The 24,989-nt window shown below is 45.2% G+C and overlaps 2 protein-coding genes across 10 annotated transcripts in view; one reads left to right on the top strand and one right to left on the bottom strand.

Annotated features, from left to right (window-relative positions):
• Nucleotides 1-4,353, bottom strand: part of HEPH (hephaestin) — a 42,924-nt gene extending 38,571 nt beyond the window's left edge. For 2 of the 7 annotated variants that reach the window (XM_026703084.2, XM_087940907.1), the window contains exon 1: nucleotides 4,222-4,353. The gene's annotated coding sequence lies outside the window, so the exon portion shown is untranslated. Of the gene's footprint in view, nucleotides 1-1,425; nucleotides 1,446-4,026 lie in introns of those variants that run through there. The other 5 variants (XM_087940908.1, XM_087940903.1, XM_087940909.1 and 2 more) reach the window with 5 other exon arrangements.
• A 140-nt stretch (nucleotides 4,354-4,493) lies between these two features.
• The window catches only part of LOC113437888 (heat shock factor protein 3-like), a 30,661-nt gene continuing 10,165 nt past the window's right edge, over nucleotides 4,494-24,989 (top strand). For 2 of the 3 annotated variants that reach the window (XM_026703085.2, XM_087940912.1), the window contains exons 1-8: nucleotides 4,494-4,669; nucleotides 11,784-11,892; nucleotides 16,268-16,395; nucleotides 17,565-17,689; nucleotides 18,676-18,751; nucleotides 20,428-20,489; nucleotides 23,310-23,391; nucleotides 24,133-24,275. In XM_026703085.2, coding sequence (XP_026558870.1) covers nucleotides 4,508-4,669; nucleotides 11,784-11,892; nucleotides 16,268-16,395; nucleotides 17,565-17,689; nucleotides 18,676-18,751; nucleotides 20,428-20,489; nucleotides 23,310-23,391; nucleotides 24,133-24,275 — 887 coding nt within the window. In that variant the 5' untranslated portion in view covers nucleotides 4,494-4,507. Of the gene's footprint in view, nucleotides 4,670-8,046; nucleotides 8,166-11,783; nucleotides 11,893-16,267; nucleotides 16,396-17,564; nucleotides 17,690-18,675; nucleotides 18,752-20,427; nucleotides 20,490-23,309; nucleotides 23,392-24,132; nucleotides 24,276-24,989 lie in introns of those variants that run through there. The other variant, XM_087940911.1, reaches the window with a different exon arrangement.

The following is a 24,989-nucleotide window of genomic DNA, read 5'->3' as shown; positions in this document are numbered from 1 at the left end:
TTCCATGCTGGCTGTGGAATTCTGGGAGTTGAAGTCCACACCTCTCAAAGTTGTCAAGAAACAGAGGCTTAATCTGTCAGGATTCTGGCAGTTACTCCAATTAACTCCATTTCTTTGCACACCTATAGAACACCTGGCATGTAGAATGGGAAGAAATTCTCAATACTTCCTAGTTATTTTTCTAAACTTATTTGCTGTACTGATCGAAGGAGCGAGCACAGATGCTCTCCATAGACAGGACACTCCTACAGTCCCCAACAGGTTTAGAAAACATATTCGCCATGCAAAGATATTTCTATAATGTATTTGCCGAGCAGCAAAAGGATCCATTGATTTTTTTTTTTCATTTTAAATGTTAAGATGTTCATGTAGTCTTAATTTAAAGAAGAAAGGCAGCCTCTGTGCTGGCTTCAGGATTTTCGCAGGCACTCTGGAGCTGATCTGGGTCAAATAGACCAGGCGGCCCCGATTTACTGCCAAAGCCCCAAAGAGCAACAGCCTATGTGATTCGTATGACTGATTTTCTACTAAAGGTCTTTTGAGAAACAGGATCATTTCTGCAAAGATAGAAACTACCGTGTTTCTCATATAATAAGGCCAGGTCTTATTGTTTTTTGACGGCTAGGCTGTCTTTTCGGGGGTGACTCAATTCCCCCCCCTTGCATCTTAGGGCGGGCGGCGACGGCTTGGATGTTCACCTCGGCGTTGGTGGGGCACTTTGTATCAGGGTCAACGCAGGTAGCACCATATCCGGGTGTGCAACAAAAGTACTTCCTAACAGCAAGCCCCCCCCCCCCGCCATTTCCCCCCCCATTTCGCATGTTTTAATATAGGCCTTAATTTGGGGGGAGGGGCTTAATTTCATTTCATGCCTATAAAACATGCTGGGACGTCCTATTGGGGGAGGCCGTATTGTTGGAGAAACAGGGTAGATGTTGAGATCCTAGGAAGAGTGCAGAGAAGAGGAACAAAGATGGCATGGGATCTGGAGGCTAAATGATGGAGAATGCTAGGCATGTAAGAGAAGGACTAGTATGACATGGTAGCCATCTTCCAATATTTGAAGGGCAGTCATAGAGTAGAAGGGGCCAACTTATTCTCCAAAGCCCCAGAGGGCAGTACGAACAGTAATGGGTAGAAGTTTGTGAAAGAGAGATCCAATCTAGAACAAAGGAGAAATTTCCTGACCGTGAGAACAATTAATCAGTGGAATAACTTGCCTCCAGAAATTGTGGGTGCTCCTTCACTGGAGGTTCTTAAGAAGAGACTCGGCAGCCATTTGTCTGAAAGGATACAGAAGGGGGGGCTGGACTAGGAGAAGACCTCCGGGGTCCCTTCCAACCCTATTATTCTAAGTTTCATCTTCCACCTCTTTTGCAATCCAAATAGAAGGGCCACATCGAGAGAGTTTTCATTTTGGCTGACCCAGTTACTGGTGCTGCTTTTGGTCAAGAGAACAAGCCTTTTAAGATAGGAAATTGCTGACGTCTGGAAGAAATGGAGAAAAACAGTTTTGTATAACATTTTCCGAGGCACTCAATAAGAACAACGAAGGAAAGTAAAATGGAAGCAGTCATAAAGTATATATGTTTATCATAAATGTAAATAGAAACTTTACTTTCTATTTTGTTTAGCTTTGATTGAACTTAACATTATATAATGTTATAATTATATAATGTAATTATATAATTATATAATGTTATACATTATATAATTTTGGCATATTCCTTAAGAGAGGCAAATATTTGGGATTGACCTTTCAATATACAAACGAACCATTTTAAAAAAAAACCAGTTTTTTCTAAACGAGTTCTCAGTTCTCACCAAGAATATGAAATTATATAATTTTAGCATCTTCCTTGGGAAAGTGAACGTTTGGGGATTGCAGGTCTTCGAATATAAAAATGCACCTTCAAAGATAACTTTTTTCATTTCAGCTGCTGGTTCTCAGTTCAACTTACTTGAGGAAGAATAAGAAAAATACAGAGGACGTGATTCATCCCTCCTTCAAGCAATGCCCATAAATAATGCGGTTTCTAAGTCAGGCTCAGTTGTGGGGGGTCTTATACGGCAAGACTAAAGAAAGGAGCCTTCAGTGGGGATCTCAGGAAATGGATCCATTCATTGTTATTTGCATTCTCAAATAGGGCAAAGTGAACGGGACTTTCCTGAACTTTATACTCCTTGCTCTCCCATAGATGGAATCTAATATTTGCCTTAGAATTTGCAGATTACTAATCAACTTGATAAAGAATGCAAGGAACAAACACTCAACAGGTCTTAGTCATCCGCTCCTTAACACAGAGAAAATGACTTGACTTTTGTGCCTTGGAAGGATCCGCTCCTTGGGATTTGGAGCTGTGGGTGCCACATGAAGGGGGGGGGGAAAGCATCACAGTACTAAGCATGCAGTACTAAGCATTTTGAGAGAGCTTCGGGTGAGCCATTCCCAGGTGGGCTAGTTGGGCTTTGCTGGGGTTAGCTGGGCGCCGGTGCCTCCAACCCTTATCTTAGGACTTCGGTCTGCAGGATAAGAGTCAAAGCAAGTCAAGAAGGCAGCCACAATTGTTGCAGGCAAAGCTACGCTTGGATTTGAGGCGTGTTGCAACACCGGGAGTAAAAACCAAATCGGCAGTTTTGATTCCTGCCCGTTGAGGCGCCAGCTTGACATTTTTGACCTTTCCATGCAGCCGCCTCGGTCAGGTCAGAAACAGCCGGCAAAAGCTTCCTGCCCTGACCGGAGCCTTGGGGCCAGGGGAGGGGAAACCTCGGCTCCAAATCCCAGTTCCGTGACCTTTACGGAGGTCATCCAAAGCGGAGGACTTCGTGTCCCAGCATGCTGCGCCGGGAATTCAGCGGCCGAAGCTGAGAAATACTGGCTCGCTCTCGACATTCCGCCACAAAGACGGGGGGAATCGGCCGGAGTGGTACCTGCAGCAGCAGCAGCAGCAGCAACCAGCTCGTCTAAGGAAAGTTTTCCTCCGGTGGCCAGGCTGAAATTCGGACCTGGGGCCTCCCGGCAAAGGCAACAGATACCCGGGAGAACTTTAAACCGCCCCCACCCCTCGGCCCTGCTCGTCCGCGTCTTTCCCGGCTGCTCCGCTTCAAAGGAGGAGGAGGAGGAAGCAAGCTGCGCTCCGAGGACGATGCTCCCCAGTTTGGGTCCGAGAAGCCGCGCGCTGCTTCGCTTTTGCAAGGCAGGCTCTGCCCCGTTTCAAGGCTCTTACAAGTGGCCGAAGCGGCGGCGGCGGCGGCTCAACCGGCGAGGCTGGGAGGCAAAGCCGCCGGGCGGCTCCTAACCATAAGAGGAGTTAGGACTCTGGACCGGGCTGAATCCAAGAAGCAGCCGCTGGACCGGGCTGAATCCAAGAACCAGCCGGGAGACGGGCTCTTGGGCGTCCCTTTCTGGGCGAGGAGAAGACTGCGACCGCCCAGGAGGGCTGCTCCGGGCCCTCGCTCGAGGCACAGTCTCCGGTGGGCTTCCAGAACAACAGAGCTGGAAGGGACCTTTGAGGTCCTCTAGTCCAACCCCATTGCTCAAAAGCAGGAGACCTTCCTTAAGAGCATTTCGGAGCCCAGGGCCGGTCAAGTCTCTTCTTGGAAACCTCCGGAGACGAATCAGCCACCAACTTCGGAGGCAGCTGGTCTATTGATGAAGCAGCGTCCCCGCCGTCGGGAAACGCTTCCCTTAAGTTCCGCTTCTCTCCTGGATTCGTTTCCATCCACCGAGTCTCATCTTACCTTTTGGCGCCTTGGAGAAGAGGCGGAACCCCCGCCCCCCCGCTTCTTCGCGGCAGCCCCTCAAGGACCAGCAGAGAGCCATCATGCCGCAACCCCCCCACTCCCTCTTTTCCTCGCTCCTGCAACCCGGGCGCGTTCAGGCGTTTCAGCCGGCAGAGCACCCCGCCCCCCCCCCGTTGCTGCTCTTCTAGGCGCTCTTTCCAAGCCTCTCAGCCTCTTTTTGTACTGGGGGGACGGACGGGGGGACCGGGACTGGCTGCAGGATCCTAAGTGAGGGGGTCTTACCAAGCCCCCGCCAGCCTTCAAGAGGGAGCAATCCGCGGCGGGGCTTTCTTCGAGGGGCCGCTTCTCGTCGCGAAAGCCCGGAGAGCAAGCAGCGGGGCCAAACTCCTTTCCAAAGCCTCTGCAGCCGGCGGCGCGTCTGCTTCCAGCCGCCCGGATCCCGCAGCCAAGCGGCTTCAAGGGCCGAGCCAGACTCACCCGCCCGAAAAGCAAGACGGGGGAGCCGCGCGCAGAAGCCGGACCGCACCGACGCCGACCGAATTCTCCCGCGCCTCTTTTCGGAGTCTTACGGCAGGCGCGCGAGCACACCTCCACCCCCCCCACCCCCCAGTTTCCAGAGAACCGCGGCCAATCAGGCGCCCGCCCTGCGAGGAGGCGGGCTCAGCTGGGGGGACCGCCAATGAAAGGGCGAGCCGGGACCTGTCTTTCTTTCCCCCTCCCGTCGCGCCGTCTTTTGACGCCCTTCCGGCATCGCGGGTCGGGCATGAAGAAAGCGGTGGCGGTGGCGGCGGCGCTGGTGGGCGCGGGCCCGGCTTCGCCCGGCGCCTCCTCCTCCTCTTCCTCCTCCTCCGTGCCCGGCTTCCTGGCCAAGCTTTGGACCCTGGTCGAGGACCCCGGGAGCGACGACGTGATCTCGTGGAGCCGGGTGAGGGCCGAGGACGCATGCGCAGAGGGCAGGCGCCCTTGCGGGTCCCGTATCCGCCTCGGCCGCTGCTTGCCGACGGGGGCGGCGGCGGGGGCGAGGCCCTGCAGGGCCGGAAAAGGCCCCCGGAGGCGCCTCTGGCGGCCGTCGGAGGAGGACGAGGCCTTGGCCTCTGCTTGGCGCCCCTCGCCTCCCCCGGGCGCGTCTCCTCAAGCCTGGCCTGGGGAAGGGGAAGACTCGCAGCTCGGGGTTGAAGGGAGAAGCCCGCGGCGCGCTCGGCTGCCTTCTCGCGGGCTGGGACCCCGAGAGAAGGCGGCTGCCCGACCGGGGAAAAGCAGGGCGGTGTTCCCGGGCAAGTCCGGCTGGAGTTGGCGCTCCCAGCGGGGCGAAGGGAAAGCCCGGCCGCAAGGGCAAGGAAGGCCTCGGGCATCCCGTAATATAGAAGGCCTGAGTCCCGGCGGGTTTTGCGGGTTTTTTAAGGGATAAGTACCAGGAGACATTTGAGGTGTGTTAGGCCAGGGTCTCCAACCTTAGCAACTTTAAGCCTGGAGGACTTCAACTCCCAGAATTCCCAGCCAGCTGTGCTGGCTGGGGAATTCTGGGAGTTGAAGTCCTCCAGGCTTAAAGTTGCTAAGGTTGGAGAGCCCTGTGTTAGGCCATAGCTGGGTATGCTTCTGCATGCAGGCCATGCTCTCTTCTTGGCAGAGAATCCAGGTGACTTATAGCAAAAGTTGTGTGAAGTTTTATGCCGTAACAAAGAGCACGAATCGGAAAAAGTAACGCACCAAACCTTCTGCTTGGCAGGGTAGATAGAAGATTGCAAATGAGATCTAATCCGGTATATTAAAGTGGGAAGACCAGACTGACTAATTATTGCCAATCAGTTTATGAGACATCATTGGAAAGTTATGTGAAACTCTTCTACCAAACGTTTCTTGATAGGGTGAGCCAACAAAACAATTATAGCCAAGGGGTTAGAGTTAAGAGTTCTTGATTGTAGATGAGTGTTTCCCTTCTTCATCTCTTGACAAAATATACCAGTCCGCCAAAAGTTTCTCTAGAAAAGCGAATTAATTTCTGAGGCAGCATGATGAAAATTAACAATTTCCTCTCTACCCCAGTTAATGATGATGTTGCATGAAGGCACCTCAGTGACATAATTACAACTGCTAAAGTATTCAAACACATGTTGTGTTCCTCCCCTTTTTGATTTTATACATGATATTGTCTAGGCTCTTAATAGGGCTAAAATTCAACCCTGGCAAAATCAATTTCCATTTTTATATATACTGAAAATATTGTTATTCTGTCTGTGTTGCAAGTGGGTCTGTGGGTCAGCTTCCACCTGCTAACATCTTTGGTTGACCTGAAATAGTCATGTGAAACTAAAGTAGTTGTATTTACAAGGTGGAATGCTAATCGAGCCCCATATTTGAGAAATTGATAACAACCAAATGGAGCAGGTAAAGGCTTTTTAATATCTAGACATATACTTCCAGTTGTCATCTTTCTGAAAACACTACTCTTTAAACTTTCATAGTGTGCTTGTTTCTTAATGCAATAATTCGATATATAACCTGTAGGAGCAACAACTGCTGTATGCGCCCACAGCAATCAAACTTCTAGAAGCTCAAGTGAGGGGTCCTTGGTGATCTCTGAGTTTGGCTGTTTTCTTGCAGACACTTCATTACCCAAACTGGGTAACATCATCAGTGCTAGATGACATCAGTGCTAGACACCATCTAGCACTGATGATGTGACCTAGTTGGGTAATGAAATGTTTGCAAGAAAACAGCCAAGCTCAAGAGATCGCCAAGGACCCCTCATTTCAACCCTGAGCAACAAATTTTCCCTTAACAGTAAAAAGCCCAGGTATCTGGTGTATTGTGCATAGTCTTGCATTTCTAAGAATATATGTAGGTTTAAGGCAGTCCAATCTAAATTTTTGAGATCCTTGCGCAGTGCCACTGTACTTGGGTGCATCTCAATCAAGGATCACCTACTACTCTGCCAATTGAAGTATTGGATTGATAAAATTCAGGGATGAATCTTTAGCTCAACTATTAATCAATAGAGACTGCTCTCCTTGAAAGAAATAACAACCCGGTCCAATGTATTGTAGCCCCCAGTTTTTTATCCATGCTCAGCCTGATCTGGAGAGAGCTCAGACGGAGAAATTTGACTTTGATTCAAAGAGAGAGGACTAACACTATATCTCTACTGCAGCGAGCACTGTACCATGCCTCCATCAATTCTTACCTTCTAAATGGCCAGCATTAGGAAATCTCCAGAATGATACCAACGTTTTATGCCATGATAATGGCAATCAGAAGATACTGAATCTGACTGTATTTTAGTTATACTTATTTTCAGCTATAATTTTTTAAAATTATATTGTAATTTGTTAAATTAAATAGGTTTAAATTACAGAATGTTTTTTCAGAATGTGCTGTTGAAATGTGGCTACTGTATGTGACACAAGTAGCACATTGTGGGAAATAAAGCATGCATGAACATAAAGAGGTGTCAATATTTGTCGTCTCCACAGCCATCTCCATATCTGCAAGTACAAATGGGGAGGGCTTTGGCTATGGCTCCAAACCTGCCATCTTGGAAAAAGTTGACCATGCTTGTAAATGCTGCTGGTTGACCCCTTGCTCACTGAATATATTTGTAGGCAGATGTACGATGCATGTTACTGTTATCACTCAAGGTGTATTAGTTGGGACCCTAACTGGATATATTCCTGTATACATGATGATATCTTCTTGGCAGAGAACTTGTAGCAAATGTGGGATAAGTTGTACAATGCATCCAGGAGTATGAATCTAAAAATCAGGGCAATAAAAGTCGAGATGGTCCTGCTTGACAGAAAAAATAGATAACTTTACAGCCAGTCCTCATTTAGTGATTGTGGTGTAGGTGGTCACAGGGAAGGAACATGCAGTCTGTTGCGAGGAAGCAATGCTAATCTAAAGAAGTGACGTGTACAAGGCTGTATTCCACTTTGTTCTCCAGGACGGAGAGTTTTATATATTGGGAGAAGCAGAAAAGGAAGTTGAATGTGGGGAACTTAAAAATAATGGGGTCAAGAATAAAGGGGTGCTAAATGAATGTGAATCGAGTGCAGAAGGGGATGTTTATTATGAAATGGTTTCTTCTAACCATTTTCAGCCTTTGAAAAGCCACAGGCTGTTTATGTCTGGATTCCCAGTCATCCAGGTCACGGTTGTCCCCAAGGTGTTTTTTTCAAGAAGCAACTGGGCTTCTCATCCAAGAAGCTTCTTCAGCTCTTCAGACGCCTCTTGGATGAGAAGTGAAACATCTTCAAAGAAAACAAGAAAGTCCAGTTGCCTCTTGAAAAAGCACCTTTTAGGACACAGGCTGTTTAGTAGATGGAAAACAGGATTGTGTAGCTTCAGAAATGGGACACTATGACTTCGAGGTGTTGCCTTGCCTTTCTCTCTCCCCCCCTTTAATTCAGGCAATGCCTTACTGGGTTAGTATTTTGTTTACAAATGAATGCAGGCATGCAAATACATGTTAATTATATCAAAATAATTATGTCTGCAAAATTAGTTGGAACCAGCTAAAACCTTCCAGTTGAAATCCCATTTTCCTGTGTTCATGTAGTTACAGTGCTGCAGGCAACTTTCTCGGGGATTATCTAGGATTCTGAACCACAAAAATGTTTTTAATTAATGTTCTGAGGCTTTATAATATTTCTGTAAGGGAACTCTAAGAATGGACAGGTTGGTATTCACTCTCAAGGTAGGATTTGCTAAGAATACTTCTGGGCTGAGCATTGCACGTGGATGTGGATTAGTCTTCCTGAGAAAAACTTGATTATATCTCTGCCAGTGTCGCTTTTAATGCTGTTCGTAACGTGTCAGAGAAAGAGGCCCACTTGCCTTTTGTGAATCTGATGTATGAGCAATTCCCGTATCAGGTTTATTTCATGAACGTCCTGCTTCATGGGCCAATTCATGACTGCAAGGGCTCTTTCACTCCTGGTCATGTGGCTTCAAGAGCTGCCATATTTATTTGGACTATTTTGCCAGGTAATGGTTTTTGCTTTGAAGGCAAATAGGGTTTGACAAATAGAAGATTAGGGGTGCATGTATGTGGCTCCCAAGAATTCCTGGGCCAAGGAATAAGCAGCTGAGGGTGCAAATGCAGATCGCTTGGATCCTGAGGTGCCAGAGGCGGGGCAAGAGTGTGTGTGTGTGTTGGGGGGGGGGGCGTGTTTCCCACCTTCCAAGGTTCAACTCAGAATCCAGAACTGATAGATTGTCAAGTCACAGCGTAGGTTCTTGCTAGGCAGAACAGCTTGCAAATTGAAATGTTAGGTCTCTTTTTTTACTAGCTTTTTTTGGTACATTTCTATTTGTGTAACATAGCTTAATCTTTAGGCAATAATGGGGCTTGGGCACATTCGGGGGTGGTTGATAGATTAATAACAGATCCCCCTCCCCACCCACCCTATTCCCTCCCTCTTCGTCTTTTAGTTAGAGTTGAGCATTTGTATTTTTATAGTATTGTATTTGTATTGTTTATAGATGTTGTCTAGTTTCACCTTTTAATATTATAAGTCACCCAGATTGCGATGTGCTAAAATTGGCAGTCGATCAATTACTAATACATCTTATTGTTTATATAGTACTACTATATATGATAAAAGTAGAATGAAAGCAAAATGAAAATAATAAAACCATGAATGAATGAATTCTTTATTGGCCAAGTACGATTAGACACGCAAGGAATATGCCTTGGTGCATAGGCTCTCGGTGTACATAAAAAGAAAAGATACGTTCATTAAGAATCATAAAGTATAACTTTTAATGATGATCATGGGGTACAAATAGGCAAACAAATCATACTAGGAAACAGTCCATATAAATCGTAAGGATACAAGCAACAAAGTCATACAGTCATACAATCACAAGTGGGAGGGGATGGGTGATAGGAGTAATGAGAAGATTAATAATGATAGTGCAGATGTAGGAAATAGTTGAACAGTTGTTGTAATGACGAGGCAGTCGAGTTGTTTGATCATGAACAACTGAATCATGATGATCTTTATTGGAGTCTAGTCTTGCATTTATACACATTTTTAGTTTTCCTCCATCATTGGTTAACTTTGGTTACTGCTTAACTTTTGTTACTGTTTAGCACAGTAATTAATACAATTAATTATCTCTAGGTAAAGTCTAACATATGTTTACTTCCTCTCTCTAATCCTCCTTTAGATTAGTGACTTTGTTTACCTGAGTTGTATTTGCTTGGAAACATTCTTTATCTGAGGTTTGCCATCCAAGATTGGAACATTCCTGCAATTACAACTCTACACACAGTGTTGAGGGAATTATTTGTTTAGCAGAGTGATGGCGTTTGGGGAAAAACTGTTCTTGTGTCTAATTGTTCTGGTGTGCAGTGCTCTATAGTAGTGATGGACCTTTTTGGTGTGTGCTGAAAGCGCGCATGCATGCCAGCACTCCCAATGCAATGTGCCCCACCCCCCGCGCATGTGCATGCAACACCCCCCCCTTACTTGCACTGCGCATGTGTGCATTTCCCAGCTGTTTTTCGGCCCGTTTGAGGCCTTTTTCAGCCTCCCTGAGGCTCGAGGAAAGCCTCTGCAGCCTCAGGAGGCCAAAGAACAGGCCTTCCGGAAATACCAGCAGTGCCCATTTTCAGCCTCCGGAGGGCCGCTGGAGCCTGCGGTAGACTGTTTTCGCCCTGGAGCTGGGCCGTTTTTCAGCCTCCAAAGGCTGCAGAGGCTTTCCTTGAGCCCCCAGGAGGGCGAAAACGGCCTCCCCCGGGCTCCAGCGGCCCTCTGGAGGCTGAAAACAGGCCCTTTCAGTATTGGCTGCAGAGGCTTCCCTCAAAAAAGGCCTCAAACTGGCCGAAAATTAGCTGGGAGGCGCGTGCATGTGCAGTGCAGGTAAGTTTGGCTGGGGCTCGCATGCCTGCAGAAATTGCTCCACGTGCCACCTGTGCATGTGTGCCATAGGTTCGTCATCATGGCTCTATAGCGTCGTTTTGAGGGAAGGAATTGAAACAGTTTATGTCCGGGATATGAGGGGTCTGTAGATATTTTCACAGCCCGCTTTTTGACTCATGCAGTATGCAGGTCCTCGATGGAAGGCAGGTTGGTAGCCACTGTTTTTTCTGCAGTCCTAATTATCCTCTGAAGTCTGTGTCTGTCCTGTTGGGTTGCAGAACCAAACCAGACAGTTACAGAGGTGCAGATGACAAGCTGAATAATTCCTCTGTAGAAAAGCAGTTGGAGCTTTCTGAGTTGGCACAGAAAGAACATTCTTTGTTGTGCTTTTGAATGAATAAAAAAGGAATTATTTTTTTGAATAATGAATAAAAAAACCCAAATCTTGGTATGATTAATGTCTGAGAAAATCAAACTGGACTCTATCATTTCACAGATGGAGGTCAAATCAAAATGCATTGTTGGCTTGCTCACGTACATAAATTTACAATAAAATACATTTCACATCTTTTGCATCTTACATCCCATCAGTCACCCTGTCAATGTGTCCCACCACATTAAAAAAAATCCAAAGCTCATTTTTTTCAGAAAAAGACTTCTGTATATTTAGAGGCATTTTGGGAATCAGTTATAGCTTTAAGGACATTAACAACTGCAGCAGTTGATAATTCTTAGCTCTGTAACTCTTAAGACGAGTGAAAGGTTGCTGGGGTCGAAGCAAGGCTTGCTGGTGGGAATTTTGCTACTGAAGCTCAGACCAAAACTTATGTCCAAATAACGAGGGAGGGAGAGAGAGACGGTTCTAGCGGCTGCTTCACTGTGTTTTCTTACAACCTCCCAAGAAAAGTTCCATTGGGACCCTTCATTTCCTGGTTCAGTAGAGATAGCTAGAGATGGATTGCTCTGCCATCGTTCTCTGGTTGCCTTGGTGGATTCTCTTTAGTTAAGAGATGGAAGTCGCATCTCGCCCGGTCTGTTCAGTGCACCACCAATATATGCCACTGAGTGAGGTGCCCCAAAATAATAGACGGTGTGATGCCACTGAGTAGTAGGTCTTGACATCTTTAGTTACTTTTTCTTACTGTACTTGTTTTTTTTCCTTAACTTTTCTAGAATGGACAAAATTTTTGCATTCTGGATGAACAGAGATTTGCTAAAGAATTGCTTCCTAAGTACTTCAAACACAACAATTTGTCTAGCTTCATACGACAGCTCAACATCTGTAAGTATCAGGTTCTGCCTACACACTTTTGTTGTTTTCGGCACCCCGTGTCCATTAAAATGAAAAAAAAATAACCTCCTCCTCTACCTAAACTGGCAAAAAAATAAACATAACAAATTATTTTAATATTGAACAACCTAACTGATTTATGCAAATTTATGTACCATACGATAGCTATAAAGCAGTATGTGCATTTTTAAAAATTGGCATTTGGGTTATGAAGGAGCAGCTTCCTCTGAAAGGTTCTGCAGCTGCTTTAAAAGAGGCCCCAGGAGGTCTTGCTCATGTAGGCCACACACTGTTGTTCTCTGTGCTGGGAGGCAGCAGAAACACCATCTACACGTAGCTATGCCAGCTCCATAACCACGTCCATACATTAGGGGAAGGCCTTTGAAGTAGCTGCAGGAGCCTTGCAGAGGATGTAACTGCATTCAAGTTTTGGGGGAACGTATAGTACTGGCAGACTTCAAAATTCCCCTTTCAGAAAGTTTGCATAGCTCTTGTTTCCCAGTTCATATACACTTTCGTACCTGTAGGAAGTAAACTTCAGGGTAGAGTAGCTACATGGAGGCAGCAACAGCTGCCCTTAACCGCACCCTGTTGTATTATGTGCTCATTCTAAGGTGTGTCCATTTGGAGTTATGTGTGGCATGTCCGACATAGGTATGCTGTGGTGGTGCAATGGTGAGCATGCAGTGGTGAGCATGCAGTGAGCATGCAACGGCTGCCCTTAACCGCACCCTGTTGTACTATGTGCTCATTCTAAGGTGTGTCCATTTGGAGTTACGTGTGGCATGTCTGACATAGGTATGCTGTGGTGGTGCAGTGGTGAGCATGCAGTGGTGAGCATGCGGTGAGCATGCAATAGCTGCCCTTAACTGCACCCTGTTGTATTATGTGCTCATTCTAAGGTGTGTCCATTTGGAGTTATATGTGGCATGTCTGACATAGGTATGCTGTGGTGGTGCAGTGGTGAGCATGCAGTAGTGCAGGCGACATCTGCTGACTGCCAACTGCCTGCAGTTTGGCAGTTTGAGTCTCACCGGCTCACAGTAAACAGCTTAGAGTGGGCTGTAAAGCACCTTGAAGTGGTATATAAGTCTAAATGCTGTAGCTATTGCTATGCAAGGCAAAGTGCAGTGTGTTCTAAGGCAGATGTACCTTTAGCAACGTGTATTTCAGAAGCTTGGCTTGAAATACCTGCTTGGCTGTGGAGTTCGTCGTGCAGTTTTGGGTCAGTTATTCTGTTATGGTACGACAGAAAAGTACAAAGTCCCGTATGTCAGTCATCTTGAGGTCTCAGAGATAAAGGAGAATAAATAAATAATTGACCAGCAGATTCTTGGCAAGAGACTGGTATAAAACCTCCAGCCCCAAAGAGAGAGGAAAAGAATGTAGGAGACCTTCAGTTGGTGGTGACGTATCTTTCAAAAGACAGAGGAAGCCCTGAAAGAGAATCTGATGGGCCTTGCTCACTCTCAATAATCGGAGAGGGCCATCTTTGGTTTGGGGCTTGATGTTATTAGTGCAGTGTGCTGATCACACTCAGCTTTCCATCCTGTGGCAGAACAAGATGCTCTGGAAGTCCTGGAGATTGTAAAGGGCTGGTTGGGGTGGAGCAGACTTCGACGGAGTTGCTGTGAGTTTCCTTGGGCTCCAGGGAGGCTCTGAGAAGGACCAGGTTTCCAATCTGGGGGTCCTTCTTGGATTTGGGGCTCCGGCTAGAGAGACAAGTGGAAGCTGTGGGCAGGCTTGGCTGGTATGCCAGCCGCCTCCTTCCTTTCCTGGATCAGGAGAGAGTGAAGACAGGGACTCAGGAATAGCAATTCATACCTTGTAAATACATGGTAGCCATACTGAAACCAGGCTCAGTAGCAGTGACTGTGAGAGGGATCTTGGAGTCTTAGTGGACAACCAGCCAAATATGGGGCAACAGTGTGCAGCAGCCGCCGATGCAATCCTAAGTTGCATTAACAGAGTGATACAATCAAGATCAAGTGAAGTACTAATACCACTCTATAAAGCCTTAGTAAGACCACACCTAGAGTACCGCATCCAGTTTTGGTCACCACACCACACTATAAAAAAGATGTTGAGACTTTGGAAAGATTGCAGAGAAGAGCAACCAGGATGATTAGGGACTGGAGGGTAAAACATACGATGAACGGTTGCAAGAATAGGTTAAATTTTGAATGATTTTCTAATAATAAAACTATTGAATTAAATATACATAACTAGTCTAGTGAAGAAAATTCTTGGTTCTTTTGCAAGAATAGGTTACATTTTTCTAATAATAAACAGTACTGAATTACAATGGACACGGCTAGTCTCGTGAAGAAAAGAACCAGGGGAGACATGATAGCAGCGTTGCAATATTTGAGGGGCTGCCACAGAGAGGAGGAAGGGGGTCAAGCTATTTTCCAAAGCACCTGAAGGCCAGACAAGGAATAATGGATGGAAACTGAACAAGGAGAGATTCAATTTGAAAATAAGATGAAATTTTCCGACAGTGAGAGCAATCAACCAATGGAACAGAAGTTGCCTTCAGAAGTTCTGGGAGCTTCATCACTGGAAGTTTTCAGGAAGAGAATGGACTGCCATCTGTCAGAAAAGATGTAGGGTCTCCTGCTTTGGGGGCGGGGGGTTGGACTGGATGACCTACAAGGTCCCTTCCAACTCTGTTAACCTGTCTAAGTTTTTTAAGTAAGTAGATTTTACATTTTTGTAAGTACATTTTTTTTCTCCCTGGAATTTGATGAGGCAATGAAATAACAATTAGGAATAAAAATTACAATGTTTGAATTGAAATTTTCTTCGACACAAAGCAAGATTTTTTTTAGAAATACACATTTAAATTAAGAGGATTTATATATTCCAGTTCCTGGTTCTTTTGTAAGAATAGGTTAAATTTTGAATGATTTTCTAATAATAAACAGTAGTGAATTAAAATTCATTGGAAAAACTTTTTTATTCCTTCCCGAGAGCGGGACACACTGTGGTCCTTGGATGCAAATGACCAACTGTCATAAAATCCTTCCATTCCCCACCATCCAGTCAGAGCTAAAGATGCTTCTTGGATGAGGAGTGAAATGTCTTCAAAGAAAAAAATAAGAAAGCCCAGTTGCTTCTAGAAAAAGCACTTTTGGGACAACCAGGACCTGGATGACTGAGAATCTTTACAGACTAACAGCAGCTATAAGCACATTGAAATCCCATAAGTTCCAGTCAATCAGAAAAACATAGTTCCTGTTGTGTTCACACACACACACACACACACACACACAAACAAACTGTCTGGGAGTACAGATGGGTAATCTTGCAATCTCTTTTTTTATTCCAGAGAGATTTTGACAGCCCATTTAAATGCCCTTGTCAGCCACAATGTGTCCCTCAATTCTAGAAAGATCTCCACCATCAGGGGTCCCTTGGAAGCTGAGTTCTCACCACTTCCTTAACAACCTTAGCTGAAAAGGGGAAGTTGAATATTGATTAAAAAAATGTCAAATATAACCATGGGAGGGCCAGGAAAAAGAAGGGGATCTTTAACTATGGTGTTTACTCATGAAGCCATTAGAGAGCTGGCTTCTCTACTTCCACATCTGTATCTGCACGATAAATTATACTTTTGGAAACAGAAGGGCCCAGGGGTCTTTCTTTGCTGCATTCACTGAGTGGGATTGTGGACACTAAATAACGTGGCTCCGTGATGGCCAATCTATGGCACATGTGCCGGGAGTGGCCTGCAGAGCCACTCCTGCAGGCACACGAGAGGTCGCCGGGAAGAGCCCCGTTGCGCATGCGCGTGCCGCCGCCAGCCAACTGATTGTCAGGTATCTATGCGCATGTGCGGGGGAAGATGCGCACATGGGAGACACGTGCGCATGTGCAGAGGCATGCGGCGCACGGGGGTTTTATGCACAGAAGTGTGCAGTGCGGGGGTCGTGTGCGCAGGGGGCTGGGGGGGGGAGTCACGCGCACATTGCATCATGGGTGCAGGCACGCACGCGCACTTTTGGCACGCAGCATGGGAAAGGCTAGCCATCCTTGACGTAGCTCAGTCTGCAGAGCATCTGACTTAGTCCTTCCAGTTTCAAAAACTCGAAAAAGAATCTTGTAAGAAATACGCACCTTCCATCCCTTGACTTTGCCCTGTTGGTATCCAGATTTTGCTGTTCTTTTGGTCTGTTATCACATTGATATCTTCCCTTTGAAGAAGGAAGAAAGGAAATGTTTTTGTCATATCAGCATATGGACCACTGTAACTCTCCTTTTGAGTGGCCAGTTTGCACCTAGATAAAAGAAAAGCCAAGTGTTTGAATGAAAGTGAGCTTCTCGGAGACACAAACACATTTAATTTCCTCTGATGTTGTTACAGATGGCTTCAGGAAAGTGATTGCACTTGAAAATGGCATGATAACGTGTGACAAGAATTCTGCCATTGAATTTCAGCATCCGTTTTTCAAGAGAGGGCAGTTTGATTTGCTGGCAAACATCAAAAGGAAGGTACTGTCTCCTAGAATAGAACCTGGTTAAAACTTCTCGGTTCAATATGATCACAGGTTACCTGGGCCTCTCTCTGTTTAAAACAGGGCCTGTCCAACTCCCGGCCTGCTGGCCAGATGCGTCATGCGCTGGCCAGGCCCACGCCTGGTTTAGCGAAGGGCGAAAAAGTCCCGATACGTCACGTGGCGCCGCCAGGACGGCGTGAGTTTGACACCCCTGGTTTAAAGCATTATGAGCAAAACTGGATTGGACCTTGGTGGATCTCCCCTCCCCCCTAAAAAGTCCACACACACCCCCAAACTTAAGCAGGGCTGAATCTCTTTAGTACTTGGACGGATGAAAAGCTAATGTAGAAGAAGGCCAAGGCAAGGCCGCTTGCGTACAAGCGGGTTCATGAAGTCTCCAGAGGTTGAGCTGGTCTTGAGCGGAAGGAGTCTTGGCTCTGATGTTTTTCATCCGTGCTAATTCTTTTTCTAATGGGTAAAATGCTGAGTTACTTGCAAAATTCTGGCGCTGTGGAGGCTGAACAGCCAGCTACAAAATGTAATTACAGTCATATACTTTCTGCATAACTATATATTTCAAAAACCAATAAAAGAAAAATAAAACCTCACATATTATATAAAAACAACTTAGCTTTTAAGCCACAAATCAGATGTTTCCTGTGCAGGATCATAGTGATGATGCCACTATGACTTTCACTCAAACTGTGAGCATGAACAAATTTCTTCAGTGGATGCTTTTTGACAACTCAGCGTTATCTTTTTAAGAAAATATATTCCAAATACAGTAAGGACAAACCTCTAAATAAAAATCATACGAACAATGATACGAATATTATACCAAAATTGACCAGCCGTAAGACCAGCAGTGTCAGAGGTGGCATAGACTTCTGAGATTTAGCTGTTCCTTTTACACATGTGTCAGTGTTTTTCTTTGTGGGATGTTGCAATCCTGCTTTCTCAGGACAATTCTGATACACTGGGGTAGGTGAGTGCCCAGGTTGCTATTCCTGAGTGGGCATAAACCACATCTTTGGATTATCATCTATGATCGGCAAGGAGAAGGTTGAGTGTCTTCAGCGTCTTCATTCCGTATGAGTCAAATTTTGGTCGCGTTTGTTTCTCGTCATGTTTCATCTTATCATCTTCAGTCTACTCTCTCACCAGGTGGCCACGGTAAGGCCGGAAGATCTAAAAATCTGCCCAGATGACTTGCACAAAGTGTTATCAGAAGTCCAGGAGATGAGGGAGCAACAGAACAGCATGGACATCAAGCTGGAAAGTATGAAAAGGTGCAGCACCATGAAGGCACCATGAGCAAGTATTAAGAGGCAAATCATGAGAGGAGTCCGTGTCCCCACCGTCCTGTCCCCCCCACAAACTATAGAGCTGCAGATAGAATGCATGGTTTGCCCAAGTACAAAATGGTGGCCCTGTTGGCATCCTGGATGACCTTCTGTTCCAACAACAAACATTATACTATGGATCTTGCTATCGTAGCTGCTAATAATTGCAAATCTAGGAGGAAGATCGATCCTTTTTCTTGTCCTCTGTCCCCAAAGATCTTGTTCCTGCTGGTTGCTGAGTTGGCCTGCCCAGCTTCAGAATTTTATCTGAGATTTTACTCACCTGCAAGTCTTAACTGTTGTCCTTTGATGTTTTAATTAACAATGGTCTAGTTGGGATGCGAAAAGATCCATAGTCATTGGGAGAGCAGAAGGCGACCTAAGTCCAGAAAAAGCTTCCCGATGAAGGGCTGGACTGATAGGCTGTCTAACCCCTTAATGTCTGCAGATACAAAACGTTTCTGCCTGTCCCCTTTCAAAGAAACCATTCTTGGAAATGCTGATGGCTTTTTGTCTGCAGGACCCGTATTTTGCCCCTGAGCAGGGATCTCTTGTGACTTTGGCCTCCCGAGTCTCCGTTTAAAGGATCTCATGGAGCAGAGCTGAGGAAAGCCCTTCTCCCGAACCGTGTCAGTTACTGTAGTTCAAACATGATTAGGGGAACCCCTTCCTCACATCACTTCAGGAAAAGCTTCTTCGTTGCCCCACCAGATCCCAGGGGAAAGTCGCGCGAAGTCGTGGCATCTCCTTTTCCATTCCGGGTCTTTTGGAGTGAAAAACTGGTTAGTCCCCCCCTCCTCCTCCCACACATCCCCCCCTTTCCTGAAGTGCAGCAACCCAAATCTTCTTGCAAAAGTCTCCGCCGGACTAGCCTGAACCCTTGGAAGTTGCTCACTTTCACCATCTTGCCTCTTTCCGCTCCTTGTTTCCAGGGAAAACAAAGCCCTCTGGAAAGAGGTGGCCTGCCTCCGCCAGAAGCACAACCAGCAGCAGCAGCTCCTGTCGAAGGTACTGAGAATAGTCCGGCCTTTGCTTGGTCCTCTCCCCCTCCCTCTCCTCTCCTCCCCTCCTGTCTCCTCTCCTCTCCTCTCCCCTCTCCTCTCCTCTCCTCTCCTCTCTCTCCTCTCCTCTCCTCCCTCTCCTCTCTCTCCCCTCCCCTCCCCTCTCCTCTCCTCTCCTCTCCCCTCCTCTCCTCTCCTTCCTCTCCTCTCCTCTCCTCTCTCCAGAGCAGCCGCCCCTCACCTGGGGTTCCCCCTTGATGGCAGGAGAGGACCCGGTCGGAATGCTGCCTTCAGGAATCAGTAGATCAGTTGCTCAGGATCCTAACCCTGAATTGCAGGCAAATTTTGTTGGTTGCAAAAAGCTGTGGTTTACAGCACAGTGAATCACCCTATAACCTAATATTCTTCTCTGCACCTTGGTTCAGGCTGAATGCATCCAGTCAATCTCTGAATGTGTAAGAAAACTTCCCACAACGTGATTCACGCACAGGGCAAAAATAAGCTTTTTATTTTATTTTTTATTCTGAGTCAGGTAAAGACAGGGGCCTGATCAGAGAATTGGAAGGAACGTAGGAACTAAGAGTTCAGTGAACAGAATTACGTTTCTGTTGCATCCTGAGTGGCAAGGAAGATCAGAAGTAGTTAAATCCCTGTGGGGGTGAAACTCCTAGAGGTTGATCAATTATTTAAATTGCCTTTATGCTGATCTTAGTTGAAAGGGCTTTTAGAGTATTTTGCAGAACAATTGCATCGAATGACTCCCTGTGTCCAGGTTTATTCAACATTCAGAGACGCCACTGTCAAAGATAGATGGAGGGAAAAGACGGAGCAGCTTTGAATGTCTTTATAGCAACTATCCTTGAGGAAAAATTGCACCGAGGGAAGATATCTCGTGGAGGAAACCTGCTGGATTGGGTCCTGTAATTGGGAATACTCTCTGGTGCAACAGGTGGATGCACCTGAGAGAATTGCAGAGGGCCCCAGATCTGGAGCAGGTTTGTTTGTTGACATTGGGGAAATAGTAGCAAGGATGTTGCCAATGTGATCCATTGCTCCCTTAACACAGTTGCTTCTGATCTGATGGTATGTAGGGTGATTCAGTCCATGTATTATTAGCTCAGTCCTTAAATTTTATTACAATAAAGGCAAATCGTTGCACTGGTTAATGTCTTGGACCAGGAGCAGCGAATGTGAAGCTCAAGTTCACCCTCAGCATTAGGGTCCCTCAACATACATTCCCTTACCTCCCTCACAGACACATTCTTAGGGGTATAAGGTGGAGAAGGATCCTTAAATAAACCAACTCAGATAAAAGATGGGATATATATCTAGCAAATAAATACACGGTGGAATGTTCAACTGCTAGTAGAAGCTTTACTTATTCCTTGAGGATATATGGTAATTGTGAGTGATGGGGTTTTTAAAATCGGTTGTGTAGACTTAAATCTTACGTAAAATTGTCTGTGATATTGTAACAGCATGTAAGTTTGTGTGTGCATACATGTAGTGTGTTTGTGTTATTTATTTGAAGGAGGTATGAGCCGAAGGCAAAATTTTATGAAACATTTTTAAAATCTTTGCTAGTTCTAGTTTGCACTGCTGAATATCGTTCTTGTGCTTAATTTTGAGGTTGTGATGGTTGAGAATGAGAGAAGATCATTCCTTTTCCCCCTCTTCTTTCAGATTCTTGAATTTATACTGGGTTTAATGAGAGGAAACTGCATTTTGGGGGTCAAGAGAAAAAGGTAATTGCTCACTTTTTTTGGTTCTGTTGCTATTCAAAATGAGATTCTGATTCAAGTTTTGACCCCCATACTGAGGAGAGAAAAGCGTTCTTAAACTCTGTGGAGCTCCTGCCTCTTTGTTAAGGGGATACAAATGGCACCGTTGAAATGACTCCAAAATATTGTTTCCTTCATCCTGCTCCTAATTCCGACTGCTTTGCCTCTTTCTGCATGGCCTCTGGGTGAGCATTATTCTTCCTCGTGTTAAGGCATTTTTAGGTACTATATTAGTGGCGTCTCGGGGCATAGCGCCTGCTTATGGTTCGATGTGAGCATGCCAAGCGCTTGACTTCTTTCTGACACCTCCTACATCTGCCAGGCGTTTCTCGTACCAGGAAAAAGACTCAAAAAGAGCTGGCAGCTTTTGTGGGTTGGGTTTTTCTTCTTAGCATCAGGTGAAGATGGCGGGCAGCTGAAACACGAACCCTGAGCAGGCCAGGGGTGCTCTTCCATGGCTGTATCTCTTCCAGGTCTTTGACTTCAGAGACGCACATTGCACGGACCCATTCCGTACAGGTAGTCCACGACTTATGACCACAATTGAGCACATCATTTCTGTTAAGTGGAATATTTGTTAAGGGAGTTTTGCCCCATTACGGCTTCTGCTGAGCTGCGGTGGCACAGTGGTTGGAGTGCAGTACTGCAGGCTACTTCTGCTGATCGCTGGCTGCCAGCAGTCTGGCAGTTTGGATCTCACCGGCTCAAGGTTGACTCAGCCTTCCGTCTTTCTGAGGTGGGTAAAATGAGGAGCCAGATTGTTGGAAGAAATGGGCTGACTGTAAAGTGCTTAGAGAGGGCTGTGAAGCACTGTGCAGCACTATATAAGTCTAAGGGCTACTGCTAGTGCTAGGTGCTACTTTATCGCCACCGTTAAGTGAAACACTGAAGTTGTTAAGTCAGTAACACCTTTGTTCAGTGAATCTGGCTTCCCCGCTGACTTTGCTAGTCAGAAGGTCACAAAAGGGGATCACATGATCACAGGACACGACGACCGTCATAAAGATGAGTCAGTTGCCAGGTGGCTGAATTTTGATCATGTGACTATGGGGATGACAACTATCGTATGACAACAGTCATAAGGGTGAAGAACAGCCATAAGTCACTTTTTTCATTCCTGTTGTAACTTCGAACGGTCACTAAATGAACTGTTGTAAGTCAAGGACTATCTATACTTCCCTTACTGAGGAAATTATGCAGAAGGATTTGAAGTTTTCGAGCTAATTAAAGCTAATCAAAGGTTTAAAGCTCATTTCAGTGGGATTCTTCAGTTTGCAAATCCGGGCCCCAGCCAGTGCCTTCTTCCAATTGGGAATGTTCAGCCAATTGCATCCATATGTTGAACTCGTGTTCTTTTTTTAAAAATTCATATGCACAGAAAAAAAAATCATTTTGGATGATTATAACTAGTGGGGTGTTCTAAAAAGGGGTAGGAACATTTGGAAAGCACTGTTGTGGCCTGCCAGTGCCTAGCGGAGCTGGCAGCAGATCTGGACAGTGAGGAGGTTGGGGAGGAACATGGGCCAATCCTGGAGTCTGTGGAAGGCTCTGACGAGGGCTCTGCGTTGGAAGCAGAGATGGGGCCAGGGCTGTTGTCCAGTTAACAGCTGCCTTCAGAGTTGGACATCAGTGAGGCAGAAGAACAGCTGGAGCCTGTTCCCAGTCTGCTTATGCACAGAGCTGCCAGAAGAAGGGAACACTTGGGAACACAAGGGAACAAGGGTCCACTTGGGAGTAAAAACCAAAGGTGGATGGTGAATGGGCCCTCCCATAGGGAATTAAATTGGAGCGAAAGGGGAGTGGGCTTTTGCGGGAGACAATAAGTTCATTTGAGCGAAGATCTGTTCCTGCATTCTTGCCAAGTATTGTCTGCTACAGTGTGGCATCTGAAAGATATCGGCCTGGCAACTCTCCATGTCTGATAAAGGTCTGTAATTGTGATATCTGGAAAGACTGTTGGCCGGGACTTTGCTGGAGAGGAATTCACGGTAAACTAACTAAAAGTGGTTATCGGGACGCGTTGGCTTCATGCTGTTGGGGAAGCTTAGGTCAGAACAAGCACGTGGTCCATCATTCCACGTAAAATAAATGGCTGACATACATTTTCCTCGGCAGGAACTTCCCACGTTAGAAAATTAGGATTTCCTTTTCATTTGAACACAAGAAAGAGTCGCCTTGGATTCTGTCACTCATATTTATTGGCTGGAGACCATACTTTTTTCCAGATGCAAAGCTGTTCCTTGGAAAAACCAGCCCATTTTAATTCAATAATGATTATGCCTTGACTGTTCTGAAACGTTGGTTCCTAAACGCTGTGAATTTCCAGCTGTGATTTCAAAGCTCACTCTTGTCAAATCCCGTAATCTTCCAATCAGTTCGGTAGCTGTAAAGGGGTAAACAATATTTGGCTCATCAGGGCTGCTTTCCAGATCAAGGTAGATATACAGCAAAATTAGGAAATCGCATTTAGACCATTGCATTGAAAGGAACATTTCATCAGTTTGTCTAAAAAGCATCCTTCAGAACCAATTCAAATGTTAATGTGTTTCTTTTTAAACGGGAGTGAAGATCCCCTCTGCGGATTTATTTTCTTCGACTGTTCAGAAATTTGAGAGGTGAAAAATTCAAGTTGATCAAAGCCTATTTTTGTTTTGACCAAGCCATTTCTCTGGGGATGATTTTCTTGCTGGAGAATGCTTCCATTGCGTGCGGTTTCCACATACAAAGCTTTGTGGCTCATCTGTCCGTCCACCTCCATAATTCTCTATGCTCGTCTCCTCCCAGGTCTTTGGCCGATGCATCAGACGGTTCACCTGCAAAATACAGCCGCCAGTACGTGCGCATTCCCGTGGAAGACTGTGAAACCGTAAGACTTATTTTCTTTCCTTTTTTTGTGTGTAAATTTTATTGGTTTTTAAAAACAAACATAAACAAACAAAACATAAAAACATGAAACTTTCTTCCATAAGTATACAAGCTGTGTGCCAGTTGGTTTACAAATTATTTTGTGCATCCATTTCGTAGTCTTCAGTTACAGTTACATTGCATAATAGCTCATATGATCAATCAAGAATTGAGTACCCCTGTATTATTAATCATTTGACTATAATTTTATTCATTCGTATTTTACGAGATAACCATAAGTTACTTAGTTTATTTTATAAGAATTCATATTATCCTCCCAAATTTATCCTAGAAACATTTTGTAGATATAATAAAAAAGAAGTACATCTTTATATATTTATTATTTTCTAAAAATCTACATATTTCATTACTGTATTTTATTATCTAACCATTGATAGAAAAGGTCCCAAATTTTATAAAATTGTTTATCCTCTTGTTCTCTAATTTCAGATGTCAATCTACTTTTGTTTTTCCCCTTGATCCTCTTAAAGCTGCTCATGCTAAATTAATTCTAGCTTAGTTGGTTATAAAATTCCCTCTTAATAATGGCTATTAATTTTTTTAAAAAATAATGTATTTCAGTTTCACTGGGAATTCTCAATTGCCAGAGCATTAAACAGTTTTACCAGAATAACAATTGTCTGAATAAGAAAAATTATGATAAGGGTCTTGGATACACTGCTTGTTACTCTTGTGCCCTTAGACAGACCTTTTGGAGCATAGTCCAGACTGCCAAGACTCCATTATCATTCGTGACATCACAGATGCTCAAGAGGAAGAGGAGGAAGCAGAAGCTGCTGCCCCAGAGAAGCTTTTGGCGCTGGTGCACTCCAATCATGAAAGTTGGTGAGGGTTATAAATATGTAGATGATTTTACTGAGAGACAACCCTGAAGCTGAGGTAGGCTGCTTCGTAATAAGTGGTCAAAGGGCTGCATACTTTTACCTTAGAGATCTTGCCAAGAGATGTCTGTATGCCTTGGCTTGTTCTATAAAATCTCGGTTTGAGAGGGGGAAAGGAAAAGTAGCATTGGGAGTTTATCTTAAAAAGTAGATGTGCCTGGCTTTTTGACGCTGGGCTTGTACAACTAAGAGGATGAAGGTTTGTGAGTGTAGCATTTGCGGCTGTGTGAAACCAGATCAACCCCACTGAGGCTGAGCATTGCCAGTTACTGTTTGTCAGGAGAGCCAAAGCTTCTCCCAGTTCTTCTGGGCTCAGATCTTGAACATAGGATTCAGTTCCATAGCTGTGGGCCTGTCCCCAAAGGTGCCCCCAAACTCTTGGCAGTGCCATGAAAATGGAGATACCAGCTTCGTAAAATGCAGGTTTATGTGGTGCTGAGAGTGTTGTGTATAGATTTAGAAGGAACAGGGTTTTCATAATTAAAACCTTCCTTTTTTGACAGGGGTGCCAAACTCAAGACCCCTGGGCCAGATCCAGCCGCAGGGTGAAGGGTAGAGTGATATGCATTGGATTCTAGTTTTTTATATATGGTGTTTTATTTTTATATCAAAATATAAAATACAAAGAAAAATTAAAAAGTAGTGGAAAACTAAGAAG

This window comes from Pseudonaja textilis, chromosome 12 (assembly GCF_049901715.1).
Source record: "Pseudonaja textilis isolate UNSWEBS1 chromosome 12, rPseTex1.2, whole genome shotgun sequence".
In the NCBI taxonomy this organism is placed as follows: Eukaryota; Metazoa; Chordata; class Lepidosauria; order Squamata; family Elapidae; genus Pseudonaja; species Pseudonaja textilis.
The sequence above is the reverse complement of the archived record's forward strand: the minus strand, read 5'-3'. Positions and strand labels throughout refer to the sequence as shown.